The sequence below is a fragment of the Phalaenopsis equestris genome, unplaced genomic scaffold (genome assembly GCF_001263595.1).
Source record: "Phalaenopsis equestris unplaced genomic scaffold, ASM126359v1 Scaffold001294, whole genome shotgun sequence".
In the NCBI taxonomy this organism is placed as follows: domain Eukaryota; kingdom Viridiplantae; phylum Streptophyta; class Magnoliopsida; order Asparagales; family Orchidaceae; genus Phalaenopsis; species Phalaenopsis equestris.
In genome coordinates, this window is record NW_018165733.1 from 96,232 (window position 1) to 112,606 (window position 16,375).

Here is a 16,375-nt window from a genome sequence, read left to right on the forward strand (position 1 = left end):
TAATCGTATCTAATGAGTAGCCCCAAAGCTTGGGCGCCAATGAGTGAATTTGGTTTATCTGACAAGCTTGTCTTAAGTTGGGCAAGTTCACCGAAAGTATAGCAAGATTATCTTATGCTAGGCAGCCTCGAGTGTAGATAGTAGGCTAAGTCGAGCTCGTAGCCACTTCAACTAACTTGAGTGCACCCATATAGAGTTGGGTAAGTTCATGCCGTAAGACCTTTAGGTGATTTGGGTGTTTCAATCCATGCCAAAACGTATTCAAATTTATGTTGGATCTTATTCAAACCTTAGTCAAATTTTATTTGAACATTTTTGGAATCTTATTCAAACCTTGATAAATGTTGAGACCATAGAAGTCTTGCTCAAATCCATATCTATTTATATTCAAAACATACTTCGAATTATGTTCTGACTCATTGTTGAACTTTGTTCGATCCTGTTCAACCTTATTAGGATCGATGTACTTGTGTGTTCCTAAACAGCATCTTTTATGTTGTGCTTTTTTACTACAATCCGATTAAAGTCCAACATATCCCATCCTCGCCTAGATCGATGCAGGATTTAACAAAAATTGGGTATATGGGATTTAAACAAAATGGGTAGCTAAGCTAATGTTCCTCTAGATCTAACTCCGATTGACTTGCTCTATTTCCTATTCGTCTGCTTCCCCCGGCCGTTACCGGGAGCTAGATATTATGGCTGGAAATTCTCCTCCGCCATCCAAGACGGCGTCTCTTGACCGCCCTCTTCACGCCGTAGGCTTCGAGTACGACCTGCTCTCGCCGGAAAGGCTCACCGGTCGCCTCACTATCACAGAATCCTGCTGCCAGGCATAGTTTCTCTCTCTGTACTTGTGTTTACCAAATTTTCTCTATTTTTTCTTCTTACGCTTCCAAAGTTGGCGAACCACTTGTTTATCGATCAGCCTTTCAAAGTTCTGCACGGCGGCGTCACAGCTATGATAGCGGAGGGCATGGCGAGCATGGGAGCGTATATCGCCTCTGGCTTTCAGCGCGTCGCTGGGGTCCAGCTCTCCACTAACCATATCAAAGCCGCCCGCCTTGGCGAGCTAGTTCATGTCGAGGCTGTCCCAATTCAGCAAGGTAGAACCATTCAGGTAAATTCTATCAATCCAACTTTGTTTTCGTCATTTAAGGTTGATAGTTAAACTCTCGGACCATTATCAGGAAAATCTCTATGTTACGAGAATCAAGCCTTCAATTTGAAAGTCATAAAAATTGGCACAATTGATAAGAAGATAAAGGTAATGACAAAACATCAGCCCAATAAGGATAAACTGCGGCTAATAGATCTACCATTAACCGTAAGAAGATATTATTAAATAAATCAATCCTTTCTCGATCCTCTTCATTTGTCTACCTAGATCTATGGTATTGTAGAGGACACCTTGGTTTATTCTTATATAATTTTCAGTTGGATCTTTTATAACAACAAAAGCTTGAGGTGCAGACTCGAATTATGGGATCACTTCAGGCACAGTAGCAGATCAAAATCTTCCAAGTATATTCCCAGATAGCACAAGTTGATGGCCGAATTCAACTACTTCGGCTAGACAATTCGGTTGATACAATTCGGCACAGTCCTTTAACTAGATCCATCTGATTCAATTGAGCAGAGTATTAAAGCGTGGCTTAGCCTATTTGTCAGGCAGTTTACATAGTCTCATTCAACAAGTTCGTTTATCAAGCTAACTCGACAAGTTTTTATTTCATCATCTCATTTAGCACTCTGAAAGCATCATCTCATATGATATGCTATACATACCGACATAGCTTTATATTTTCTCGATGTATTTAACTTCATTTTTGTGTAGCCATTTATGTAACTATATCTAGGTGAAACCAACCTAAATTTATAAATAAGGGATGCTATCCATGAGATTGGAGGACGGAAAAAAGTCAATGAGAAATCAAGCTTCCCTTTTTCCTTTTCATTTTTCATATATCATCTTTTCTCCCATTTTAAGTTATTGCCTTAGTGTTCTGAGATCATTTGACAATTTGCTATTCAACAAATCTATGTTATTGCAACATGTCAATTACTATCTTGGTTCTTTATTACTGTTGTTAGATTCAACATTATCTATAGAGATGATCGCCATAACCTTAATAACAAGTTTCAAAAGCTAAAGGTCGAACAACAAGAAAGAAAAATTAAAACTAGAATGAACAGCTCTTGGATTTTATTAAATTGAAAAAGGTATATTACTTGAGTGCAAATGATTTGAGGTATTAAGCGTTCCCCCTAATCTCTTATTTATATGTTTGGATAAAGTTTTGATGCTACCAAAAATGTCACATTTAAGCTATACAAGTAAAAAATGTGTGTAGCAAGAGTTGACAACAATTTCTTGGAAAAATGCTTAAGGTATGTATTCAAAATATATAAAAAATATGCATAGCTTCTGTAATTAAAGTCTTTCCTAGGCTAAGTCAAGGGCCAACTTTATTGGATATTGGCAAGTTATTTTTTTTGCTTGTTGAATTGCTTTTGATATAAAGACGACTAGGCCTAATCGGTCCTTTGGCTGAGTTATGTCTGCTGAGTTTATTATGACTTTAGTAAGTTCATAGTAAATTCGATGAAGTCATGTCGATCTTGACAAGCTCATGTTGGCCTTTGCAACTTCACATTGAACCTAATTTGCTCATAATGACCTTGACAATTTTCTGATTGCCCTGGCGAGTTCATCTAATGCTTTAAATATATAATTTACCTGCTTTGTTCATCAGGTTAGGTGAAACTAACTTTATTTGGTTATGCAAGACATATGGATACATATTAAGTTCTCTTATTCTCTTGTATCTTTAAAAGGACCTAGAAAAGAAACAAGAGAAGAAAAAATATTCTTTCTCTTTTTCTAAAATAATTGCTACGCACATTATTCTCTCTTATGAATGCATGAGCAAGCCAATACATTTTCTATCAAGGAGATTGCTATCACGTGTTAGTGAATTTTTTAAAAGATCTTTTCTAGGACAAGCCATTAGCCATAATGTCTGTTTGTCGGTTCATGTTGGATGGAAACAAGAAATAACTTTTGAGTGATTCTATTACTTTTTCTATATATTTATCAACTTATGAGTTGATCAAGTTGTTGATTCTACAAATCATACTATAGTTGGTGATCATCGGGGGAACTTTATTATAAATTTAAAGATATTATGTTCAAGTATTAACTTCTAAATCCATAGCCTTAGTTTCTTCACCAAAAAAATTTAAAGCATTAAATGTGATGATATTTGTTCTACAAGTTTACTTGAAACTTGAAAAGTTAGCTTAAAGAGCTATAGATTTTTAGCGAAGTTGAGAAAATTTGCTCGAGTAATTTGTTGAAAAGATTTGTGGCTCTCTCTGATCTACTTGACAACAATATTTCAATTATCTATTGATATTAAGTTGAAGTTAAATAATTTGAACAGTGAGTTTACCCTTTTGAGGAGGGTTGCAACTTCTCCAAAAATTAGTCAATCCAATGAACACACCGAGTTCTACTGCATCGCTTTTTCATGGAAGTTCACTTTCTAAACAAGTTAAGTTCGATCATATTGTGCAAGCTTTGTTGGTTGTCCAATATCATCACTTGCAAGCGAGTTCAAAAATATATTGACTAATTGTTTTGAGATTTTGTGCTAAATTTTTTTTGTAACATATATAACTCACTGTGTTAGAGATTATTATATAATAAATGTGTATAATTTGTCTTATTCTTCCTTTTCATTTGTTTATATAAATATTATGTTGAAGTATTAATTTAAAGATATTATGGTGAAGTATTAACTTCTAAATCCATTATCTTAGAAGCCTTAGTATCTCCAACCCAAAAGTTTGAAGCACTAAATGTGATGGTATTTGCTCGACAAATCTACTTAAAACTCGAAAAGTTAGACAACTAAAAGAGCTATAGATTTTTAGCGAAGTTGAGAAAATTTGCTTGAGTAATTTGTTGAAAAGATTTGTGTTTCTCTCTAATCTACTTGACAATATGTCAAGTATCTATTGATATTAAGTCGAAGTTAAATAATTTGAACAGTGAGTTTACCCTTTTGAGGAGGGGTGCAACTTCTCCAAAAATTAGTCAATCCATTGAACACACCGAGTTTTACTTCATCTCTTATTCATTGAGGTTCACTTTCTAAACAAGATAAGATCGATCATATTGTGCAAGCTTTGTTGGGGGTCCAATATCATCACTTGCAGATGAGTTCAAAAATATATTGACTAATTGTTTTAATATTAGATCACGGGTTTAAATGCCCCTCTGGCCAGTTTGCCGGTAGTGAGGGCGGTCTTGGGGCTCGTATAATAGTCTTCGACCATTCTTTACAATATATATATATATATTATATATATATATGATTTGGGTCATAAGTTCACTTCGACTCCATATACACTCGAGTGTAAGCTGACAATTTGATCTCTAAATAGGCTTGTGCGATGCTCTTCATTCCACAAATCATTTTATAAATAGTATTATATTCATTTACTGTATGTTTTCATTGTCTCTCCTCTTCATCTTAACCATGACTTTTCTCTATTCTTAAGTGGAGTTCAACATTGGCAAAGGTATTTCTAACTTTTATGTTGAACCTTTTGAAGGAAAATTTCCCATATACTTCAATCGTGACTGAGTACAACTTTTTGTTGTTGTAAAGAGAATTTGAGTTGAGCGATGATTTTAATGTTCTACTTTTAGATGAAGGCCAATTCCTTGATTCATTGAAATATGACAAGTTATGCTTTTACTTCATTCTATTTCGTATTGGATTGCAACTTCAGTTTTGTTATATAGCACAAATTTTTATTTTACCAAGTTTTATATCATTGCCCAAGTATTTTTGAATATGGAGTCCTTGAGTATAACATGTCAAAAACATTTTTCAGTACTACTTTTACATTAAAAAAAATGTCTACCTAAAATCAAATAAACGTTGAAGAACTTGCTTAAAATTTAATGGTATTACAAAGTTTGCAAATTTTCATCTTTACACGCTATTAAGTTATCAAAAGCATTTCATTTTTGAAATTCTCCTGCTATCTAACTGACTTGGTTTGGATTGACTTTATTTATTTATTTCTTTTTTTATCGTTATTTTGGGTGAACCTGTAAAATGTCCTTAATTTTCTTGCCCTGGTGAATTCTTTCACTAAGTTTCAAGACGTTGACAATCTTTATTATATAGTCATGATCTTTGTGAAAAGCAGGTCCCAAGTTCGGGGTTGTGCGTATAATAAAGGCGACTTGTGAAAGTGTTCTTTACCCTTAGTTGCATTCACTAATTCTATGAATGACACTTGAACTCGATTGTACATAAGATGTCTCTTGGTTATTGTCGATTTATATATAGCTTGAGCTTATAAGTTTGAGTTGTTACATTCAACTTGGCTTTGATGATCCTAATGTGAGTGTTTGTTGAAAGGAAAAATTCCATTTTTTATTAGCTTGATTTCAACACGATACTTATTCAATTAATAATGATGACGTTGTTGTCATTTTCTATGGAATTTTGAATTCTTAGTTTTCTTAAGTCCCCGCATGAATGCATTTTCTGCATTTATACGATTGTTATTGAGTTTCAATACTTTTTCTTTGAAATTTTGGTTGTTGAAATCTTTGTGCATATTTGAACAACAACTTCTTAAGATCTTGTGTTAGCTCAACTAAGGTGACTACAAGTTCTAAATGTCTAAGATTCAACTTCTCGTGTTGTAAATGAATAATAAATTGTTGTAATGGTTCACATAGCTTTTGCTGTGCTTGAGAATTCTTCAACGAATTTTGGGTTCTTGCAACTTTTATAATAAAGAGTCACTTCAACTCTAAAATAATTGTTCTCCATGGTGAAAGTTTTGAGAATCATCTCTATGGTGCTTTTTTAAATATTATGAGAAATGTTAACTCTTTATGTTATCATTAATATCTAATAGTGAAATGATTGATTCAATACATGTTTTGTTAATAGCTAGATTCAACTTTACCCAACATGAATCTAAATGTAGAATTTTAAATTTTGTGGGGATTGTGTCACGACTACTTAAATTTTGGGGAAAAAAAATTATTAATTGAGATTTTTGTTTCCCTATTCACCAAGTTGAAGGCATAAATTCTTCATGGCTGTTGAAATAGTAGGTCTATTTGCAATTACATAATTAATTAAGAAGACACACTTGAAATTTCAACCCTTGTTGTGGCTTTAGGAATATGCACCAGAAGTATTTCAATCATCATTGTAATCCTTTCTTCATCTTAATTACCTACATTTTACCGACAAAGTCTTGGTTCTTTATGTCATTGAATTTTTTCTATTTTGTTGCTTTTGCTGCTTGTAGTGTTTGCGTTAACCTACATGATTCATTATGGTTCAAAAGGGGAAAAAAAGTAAATTTTCTCTTTTTTCGAACCCCCGCATGCAAGAAGCTTTCAAGATCAAATGGGGCCTTTTTCTTTAGGTCAATCATAATAGTAACCTGTTTTTTTCTTTTTTTATCATTTGCCAGATGATACTTTTCTCTATGAAAATTTTGATAGCTCAGTTTTTTATATGTTCTCATCCTATTTATACTGAAGTCTTATGCATGATTGTTAATCATTCATGATGACTACCTGCTAAGCACCCCGCTTTCGACAATTTCATTTACCTACAAACAAAATTTCCATCCAGGATTCTCTTGTTAATTTCTCATAGATGGGCAAAGATTGATATTCTCATTGGGATATCTCATATTTTATGTATGATGATCAACAAAAACAAGATCAGAGTAAATTTGTGTGGTTTAAAGGTCACTCCTTTCAACATGCAGTCATGTCATGGAAGATTCCCAGAGGAGGTTTGACAATAAAAAAATTATCATTCGAGGTTTATAGGTCAACTCATAGTGCATTTTATGCTGCTCAGTTCCAAAAACTCACTCACTATTATTTTTCAGTCCCCCCTTTTACTATAAATTCTTACGGATAATATACCTCTTGTCCCTTTCTTTCATCTAGTGGTATCGGAGACTGAATCGATCTCTAACTCTACAGTTTCTTGTTGTTCCTTTTCCCAATACATCAATCTTTCTCATGCTCTATTTCCTTTCAATTGAAAGTTAGATTGTGAGTTTTACTCCTTGCTTTCACTACTAGACAGATGTTCTGCCGCAACCTCCAGTAATATCTTCAAATTGTTGTATTATTCCTAAATTATTGATAACATCTTATGTTAACAAAGCTTTGCGGATTCACCACCATTATAAACATCCTCCAACTCTTTAGAGAAGAGTTTCTTTTTACTCTGAGAATTATGTTGGACAAGCATGCTTGTCAAAATCTTTTTCTTATTAGGTTTTAAACTTGTTTCCATTTATTTTTAACTTGTTTTGAATATCTTATGATAAGCAATAAGGGCACATAATAATTTTTCTTAAAGAATAATAGAGTTGATTTATAGTTTCAATATGAATGTATCTCATTTGGTTGATTTCAAATCTATACATACTACTAAATATTCATGAAACTAAATCTACACTTTAAATAAGAATCAGAATTTGAATTTGAAATTTAAATTGAGCGCATAACACATCTAAATTTGAACCTTTAATTTTATTCCAAGTTATAGAATTGAACAAATCTTACATACTCTAGTGCAATCAATTGAGCATTTGATAACACAATTTGTTTATGAAGTATATCACATGTATGGCAAGTCCATGAATCAAACTGATATTTATTTATTTTTTGTCCCTTAATATCCTCATATGAACTTCAAAACTCCATATCATGGGTCAAATTTAGAAATATATAATTCATCAAAACTAATGTTTAAGCCATTTTTTAAGCTGGTTGTCCATATACACACATTATTTGTCTCATATCATATTAGTTATTTGCTTTATTTACATAAAATTTTTCAAAAAAAAAAAATTAACCGTTAATAATCACAAATGCAAGTCTACTACTACATACATAAACAGGTGGTGTGCGAAATTCAAAGCACATGGTAAAATAATAGGACCACTAAATTTGGAAGATGTCGTAAATAGCTTTAATGAAATCAACCCACATATAACATTATTGAAATAAGTGGAACGTGCTTATAAATTGAAATATTTTGAATGTTCTAGTATTATTCATGTTCTCAATATATCTAATTTGGCTTTATGTAATGAATTAGCTATCAATGCTTTGGATTCTTCTTTTTATTTTTCATCATATTCATGAAAATTCAAATTCAAATCCAAAATTTTTGAAGCACACTTAGATGACATTGTATCAATTTTTGATGGCCAACACGTGCATTGATTTGATAGAATATCTAGCGATTATTTATAGATTACTCTCTTTGAAGTATAGTATTTATGCCAGAATTTTCTCTGAAGTGTTGTTTGAAGTGGGATTTTTTTTCAAGTCAAGCATATTGACTGATTTTTTTTCTTTTTAATTTTATTTTTAATTTTAGCATAAAAAATGCTTGGGATGATTCCTTTGAGTAGAAGCTGCGTATGCTTTGACCTTTTCTTCCTCGCAGTTTCCTATGTTGGTTTTATTAAGTTGTCCTTGAAGATGTCAACTCTTAATGTGCCATTGTGCCTGTTTGTGTTGTTTTATTTAGGCCGTAACTTGGGCTGCTTGGGGCTCTTTTTTTATTCTGGTTCACTGTCAAATAGTTTTAATATTTGTTGTTTGATTTACTCTTTGATTATAGATAATCAGATCTTTTAGAGTAGTTAAATGTGTCCTGCTTGGTGCTGGGTTGTTTGGTTAGCGTTATTTTTTGGCTATATTCCTGCAGCCTACAGGTTTTGATTCTGTAGCTGGAAAGCACTAATTGCTGTTCTAGTCTTGTGCCTATTCTAGATTTTGCTGGACTGCGATTTTGAGTTCTGTAGCTGATATCTGGATTGTAATGATTTTGGGGAATTTGGGAATGTGGTCCCTGGGGGAATTAAAAATTACAAGGGGATTTACATGCATATCATTCAATTCTTTATTATTTACATATCTAACACCCAAAATATAAATTTTACATGCATACCTCCTTAGAACCCCTACCACCCCAATTTTAACACTTTCCTCGACGCCACCCTATCATTATCGCTTCTCCCAAGCAATCTACCGTGTTCATCATATGACTCTGCTCCTCCTGTAGATTTTGTGCTGTAAATTCCCCCTCTTTCTCATCAAAATGTGATCTCCAATTCCACTCAAATTCTGAAGTTCTACAATTCCCACTTTAACGTCTGTTTTTCTTTTGCTTATTCTTATGCCCTTTTTGCTGGCTCCTGATTGAAGGATCCGGTGGGAAGATTCTGTCCTAAGGAAATGTATGTTTGGGAGAAACATCTACTTTTTAATCTAAATTTTTTTATGAATGTTTTCTTGGATTAGAGCCACAAATGAACTGAGTTTAGTTGGATATTCATCGATCTCTAAAGGAATCAATAGCTATCTAATCGAATTCTTTAATCTCGAAAGGAATCTATAACACTTTTCTTTTGCTATAATGATCAATTGTTGTGCATACTTTGACAATGCAATGAATTATGCTTCGTAGTGCTTGGCTGTTTTCTCTCCCTAAATTAATCAGATAAATTTGTCTCACATCTGACTTCGAGCTTTAGAATAGCTCCACAAACTCTTCCCAACTTACCATCATGTTGGGTATGCCGCCTAGTTTATCCTGACGTTGCCCGCGCCACCACCTTTCAACTTCTCCATCCAGCACAAAAGTGGCTTTGACTTCTGAATATGCCGAATCATCGCCGCCATCATCTTGGTACAGACAGTCGGACGGTAGGAATTTAATTGTATGCTTAATACAACTTTTGTTACAAACCGCAGGTCAGCCTAGTTTCTAGTATATAAGAAAATTGTATCTATTGATATTTATTAATAAGAAACCTTCTAATTTCAAATGCGAAACCGGTCAGTTAGCTAAAGCATCGTCCTGTTCCTTATCCACCCCATACTTACATGCCTTTTGCTCTTTTTTCACTTATTCATGACTTATGAAGACCCTCTTGCACTTCCAGCTACACCAATAAATGGTGATTCCTTAATTTGATTGATGATCATACTTGAACGACTTGGGTCTATATTTCAAAAGACAAATCTGAAGCTACGGTCATCTTCAAAAACTTCCACATCTTTATTTTAACCCAATTCAAAACTTTAATTCAAGTTTTTCAGATCGACAATGATCGTGAATTTTTTAACTCTTTATTAGGAGAATTCTTGGTAAGGGCATCATCCACCATAGCTCATGGACGGACACTCTTTAAGAAAATGAGAAAGCCGAGATGAAAAATCGACATCCCATTGACGTTGCTCACTCCATTATGTTTCAATCTAATGTCCCAAAACGTTTTTAGAATGATGCCATACTTATCGCCACATATCTCATCAATAGACCTCCCTAAAAAATTCACAACTTTCAAACTCCTTTAACTATCTTGAGGTTGTGCTTTCTTACCAACTGGGTCTTCTCTAATTTATATCCCAAAATTTTTTGGTGCACGACCTTTGTTCATAACACGACCCCAAATCACAGTAAACTTGATCTCGGGTTCATAAAATGTGTCTTTTTCGGATACTCCGCCTCTAAAAAATGCTATTGATGCATTTATCGTATCACAAATAAAGTATATGTGAGTGCTCATGTCTCCTTTTTTGAAAGTGTTCCTTATTTTCTTAACTCGGCCTCCACTGAGGGGGAGCTAGAGTTCTTTGGCACTATTCCTTACCCTACATCTGTTGATGTTCCCCCCACTTCTCCTATCATCGAAGTGCCCTCTGTCCCTTTTGTTCCACCATATCCTTCCATTCTCCGTGTCTACACTCAGTGTGCTTGCCCTGATGCACTTACTCTGGAGCTTGCTACCTCCTTGTAGGACTTTGATTCCCCTCTGGGCGACATCTCCAGCACTCCTACTCTAAATAAGGAGGTTAGTTCCTCTAATAAGGTACTCAATTAGACTTGCTTCTTCTATTCCATGACAAACTATATTTCTTTCGGTAGTTTATTACTGACATACAGAGCTTTTGTTACTGCCCTGACTGATCATCAGCTCCCATCTGCTATTGAGGCTGCCAGCCTGGAAAGCTATCATAATGGAGGAAATGAATGCTCTTTGGCTAAATTATACTTGGGATATTGTTGATCTTCTTCGAGGTAAGAAAACAGTGAGATGTTGATGGATTTTCAACATCAAGTTTAATTAGATGGATCATTTGAATGCGACAAAGCACGGTTGGTCGCCACAAGGTACTCACAGATCTACAGAGTTGATTATGAGGAGATGTTTTCTCTAGTTGCTAAATTTTATACTCTTCCGGTGCTATTATCCCTTGTGGTGAATCTGAATTGGTCCTTATTTTAGCTTAATGTCAAGAATGCGTTCCTGAACTGCGATCTTATAGTGGTGGTATACATTTCCCTTCCTCCAGACTTTGATTTCATTGCCTCTTAGGGGCAAGTGTGTAGGTTGCAAAATTCTCTCCATAGACAAGCAATCACCACGAGCCTTGTTCTATAAGCTCACAAAGGTGGTAGTGGGCCATGGGTTTACTCAGACTCTATCGGTTCACACGTCACTCCAGTGGCCAGATTGCTATTTTTATCATCCTTGTCGACGATATTGTACTCACTGGTAATGATCTATTATAATTGGAGTCTCTGAAAGACATCCTTGCAACTACTTTTGAAATGAAAGACTTGGGATCTCTCTAGTACCTTTTAGGCATTGTTGTTACTCGATCATCTCAAGGCATTTGTCTGTCTCAATGCAAATATATGATTAACCTTTTGACAGAGAACAACCATCTCCTCTGCAAATCAGGGGGCTGTTCAAATGGATCCTAATTAAAAACTTTCTGTTGTTCCCAATGCAATTCCAACGAGCAAAACTCATTTCAAGTGCCTACTTGGGGAAGCTCAACTTCCTTGCCCATACATGCCCCGACATATGCCACGTAGTTTGTATGCTAAGTCAAACTGTCCATCGCATTCTCCAATATTTAAAAGGCACACCGTGCTCAGGTTTATTTTTTTCGCGTCACACTGCTCATTCTATTGAAATTTACACAAATGCTGATTGGTTGGGTTCGTCCATGATCAGCAATCTATCTCGAGTTCCTGCTTATTTGTGCAAGAAAATCTTGACACGTAGGAAAACAAAAAACAGTTAGTAGTTGCCCGGAGGAGTGCTGAAGCCGAATTTTGGTTCATGTCATTGGGAATTTGCGAAACTATCTGGTTACGTATCATCTCTGCAAAATACATATGTCAGTCTCCATCTCTCTACAATTGTTCTGTGATTGTAAGGCCACCATTAGCATTCCTCACAACCCAGGTTAGCATGATCACACAAAGCATGTTGAGATTGATTGACACTTTATTAAGGAAAGCTCGAGTCTGGGGAAATTTGTGCTCTGTTTGTGTCATCTAGTAATCAGCAGGTGGAAATCCTAAAAAGAATCTTCGTCGGCAACTGTTCGATGATTTCAAATTTAAGTTGAACATGACTAACATCTATGCTTCAACTTGAGGGGGAGTATTAGAATATTAATAACTATTATTACCCGTTATTAATTCTTATTATTATTCTGAGTTATTAGCTTTGATTTCTTTATTATTGCTTTCTTTTTTTCTATTATGTCCTTTTGTTATTTCTTTCTTTATTAGTGGATCTTGCAATGAGTTTATATACCCCATTTTATATCAATAAGATTTATTCTGGTACTATCTAATATATATATAATTTATTTCCTTTTTCTTATAGGATTGGCCAGAGAGCCGACCCCAACCAATCCCCATGCGCTAATTCGAAACTTGTTTTGAGATTCGAAGTCGGGGCAAGCGAGGACTTAACGCCATTGCTACCAACCATCTTTACCAAACCGGTGCAACTATATATATATATATATATATATATAATTTATATTAAATAGCTTAACTAAAATATGATTACTCACCTCTCTGCACGAGAGCTCCTTTAGAGCCGCAACGTTCTTCCTCCTCAACTCCTTTGATCGCGGCTCAACCAAACACATGCGACCAACCTCCTTCAGCTTAGGCCTCAGGATCAAGCCACTAAGCGCATAGGATGATTTCCCGCACTCGTCTCCTCTGCGCTTGCACTTAACGAGATCTCCTTCCTCTCGTCTTCCTTCGATAGGCCAGGAATTCGTTGTCCTTTGCTCTAATAGAGTCACTCGAACTTTAGGAAATGAAGTGGAATAATTTATAGATCGATATTACCCTTTCGTTTATCTGACTCCTCGCCTCCTCTTATCTATTTTTGGTTTTCCGACTCCTCACTTTTCTCCGGATCTTCAGTTCCCTTGGGAATTCGAAACGAGACATCAAAATCACAATCACTCAACTTTTTCTAGTATCACAAAATACTCGCGCAACAATTAAGTCAAGTTGGAAAGCATTTTCTTCCAAACTTCTCTCTGGTCATGAAGGAAAAAGTTTAGGTTGTCTAAAAAAGGTCACATAACACATTTCTTTGGAAGGTGGGCATGTGAATGAAAATCTGTCAAATGTCAGAGTATATGGTTCATCTGCTAATATGAAGGAGGGTAACATGGATTCTTATGGTATACTTGAGTTTCAATGGTGAGAGATGAGCCCAGCATAATGATAGTAATTCTGGAAAAAAGTGGATTGATGTGAACTTCATCTGTTAAAATAGCACGTGGTATATCACATTGTATAGAAATTCAATGATTATCTTTGGCACCATGGACTAGATAAACCGAAAATCGGAGATGACTTGAGAGGGAACAAATTTAACATATAGACCTATTCCATGAAGTCCTTAACAATGCCTCGCTGGGGCGGGATTGCATCAAGATATTACAAAGAGATGATTTATATAAATTATGTGCATTTATCTTTTCCTCGTTCAATTTGAAGTCATTATGGGAACCGAAACTAGCTTCAAAAAATTATTAATTGTGAACCAGTTCAAATGTTTTGCAAATTAGATGTCGCCATATCTAGTCTCCAAATACCTTAACACCATATCTGAGTCCCTAATATCTCAAGCCAGCTTAAGTCACATCTCGAAGAAGTCACTTCAGCTAATTCGTACTCCTAACAACTAAGCCAATGAAATCTACCATAGGATTTACGAAGTTGCCCCTACGTTTGATTTCACTTTAAAAATTTGACAACTTGCTTAAGGTACTTACAAGCTAAATAATAGTTTTTTGTTCAAATAACTAGTTGGGTGAACTCAACCGCAATTCGAATATCTTGGTTTAAGTTCTTTGATATATTTTCAAGGCTAACTTGCCCGCAAATATTAACGATTAAAATGGACTCAAATAATTAAATTTTTTATATAATTCATAAAATATCCTCAAATTATTCAAGTTTTTACATAATTTGCATAAAATAGCCTCTGTAGTGTCAACCTTAACCTTCACTTATATAAAGGGTTAGTAATCATGCAGTACACGAAAAATCTGTTGTGAAATTTCAAGAAATTCTTTTACTTCCCTTATTTCTTCAGCTCAATCTAATCCTCCCTACTTTGCTTAAAGTGGTTCAACATTGTCATCTACAAGCTATTAACTCTGGAGATTTTTAGACAGGCCGATAATCTCTTTTTGTTCGCAGCTTGTGTTTGAGCTTTTTTTTAATGAAGTCTTGGTATTCTTTTGTAATTAACTTTGTATCTAATAATTGGAACTCATGATTTCTAGATTATAATGCAAATAATTACTTACGTCATGCCTGTTTTTTTTCCTTTGTAATAAATATAGTTTTAAATAAATTTTTTTTTTCTAAATTATTGGTTGGTTGTTCTATTTATATTCAAGCAAAAAGCTCAAATGATAAACATTTTTTTTAACCCATGGTAAGGTGTGGGAGGTGCAACTATGGAAGATCGACCCTTCTACCTCGGGTGACAAGAAAGTGTTGTTGCTATCAACTTCTAGGGTTACACTGCTATGTAACTTACCAGCATCTAAGGAAATGAAGGGCTTCGAGGATACTGTGAAGAAGTATGCAAAGTTGTAAGCTGCTTCAACAAAATTGTTTATTTTTTCTACCGCATAATATATTTGTATATGATACTGAATACATGCTATCAAGCCTCTGAATCTGTGCGAAATAATGGATTTCTACTGAAATCCTTTCTGGGCATTTAGTGGTATACATACGTCAAGTCCTAGAGGATGTACAAATCTATTTGTTTCATTTGAGCATGCATTAAAAGGTAGTAGGTGATAATGATTGTTTTTTTAGAAATTGCGTTATGTTTTTTTTAATATTTAGTAAATTAGGAGATTGGGGGCATACATACATATATGGATGCATACTATCAAGCCTCTGGATCTGTGCCAAATAATTATTTATACTGAAATCTTTTCTGGACATTTAGTGGTATACATACGTCAAGTCTTAGAGGATGTGCAAAACTATTTGTTTCATTTGAGCATGCATTAAAAGGTAGTAGGTGATAGAAATTGATTTTTTAGAAATTCCGTTATCTTTGTTTTAATATTTAGTAAATTAGGAGTGAATTGGAAGCATACATACACATATGATGCATATACATATATGCATACATATATACACACAGACATACATACATATACACACAGACATACATACATACATATATACATACATACATACATATATACATACATACATATATATATATATATATACATACATATATATATATATATATATACACATTTACGTCTTCGGCTTCGGCTCTTGCTAGCGGAGGATTTCACGCCGTCGATCGTCTGCGTCGTCTGCTGCGTCGTCGCGTCGTCACATTGTCAAGGCTTTGGATTTGTCGCGTCGTCGCGTCGCCTTCTGCGCGTCGAGCCTTCGCGCTGCGTTCTTAGTGGCCGATCGACTGCTCAGCCACAGTTTCACTGCTCGACTGCTCGACTGGTCGACTGCTCGCGCAGGGGTTGCGCCAATTTGCTGCAGTGCTTGTGTGAAGCACCCTAATGGCCTCAGGGTTTTCCTACGCTGCCGCCGTCGCCGGTGATAATCCCGCCAAACCCTCTTATGCTACTGTGGTCCACAAACGCAACTTCCTTTTCCACCTCGCAGATAGTCCGGTATTTCTGCAGATTTACCATGATTCTGTTGTTGGAAATGACGATTGCAATCTCATAAAAACAATAGAGAAAAAGCGAGCAAACCAACAATATTCTTCTCTGACGCTGAAATTTCAACTCTTGCAGGAAAATACAAATTTACACTAGTTGGAAAGTTCCAATTAGGTTCTCTAAGATGGAGATCATCAGGAAAGTTTTTCAAGATTTCAACCTGGCTTGATTCAAACTGATTGGGGATTGACAGGTGGGTCATTTCGACGGAAGACATGT

At 35.0% G+C, this 16,375-nt stretch overlaps 1 protein-coding gene across 1 annotated transcript; it reads left to right on the plus strand.

Moving 5' to 3' along the window:
* The first annotated feature begins 499 nt into the window (after window positions 1-499).
* On the plus strand, window positions 500-15,241 carry LOC110033794 (1,4-dihydroxy-2-naphthoyl-CoA thioesterase 1-like). The gene is made up of 3 exons (XM_020737889.1): window positions 500-833; window positions 929-1,120; window positions 14,880-15,241. The coding sequence occupies exons 1-3, from the start codon at window positions 699-701 to the stop codon at window positions 15,036-15,038; spliced, it is 486 nt and encodes a 161-aa protein (XP_020593548.1). The 5' UTR covers window positions 500-698; the 3' UTR covers window positions 15,039-15,241.
* Window positions 15,242-16,375: the final 1,134 nt, after the last annotated feature.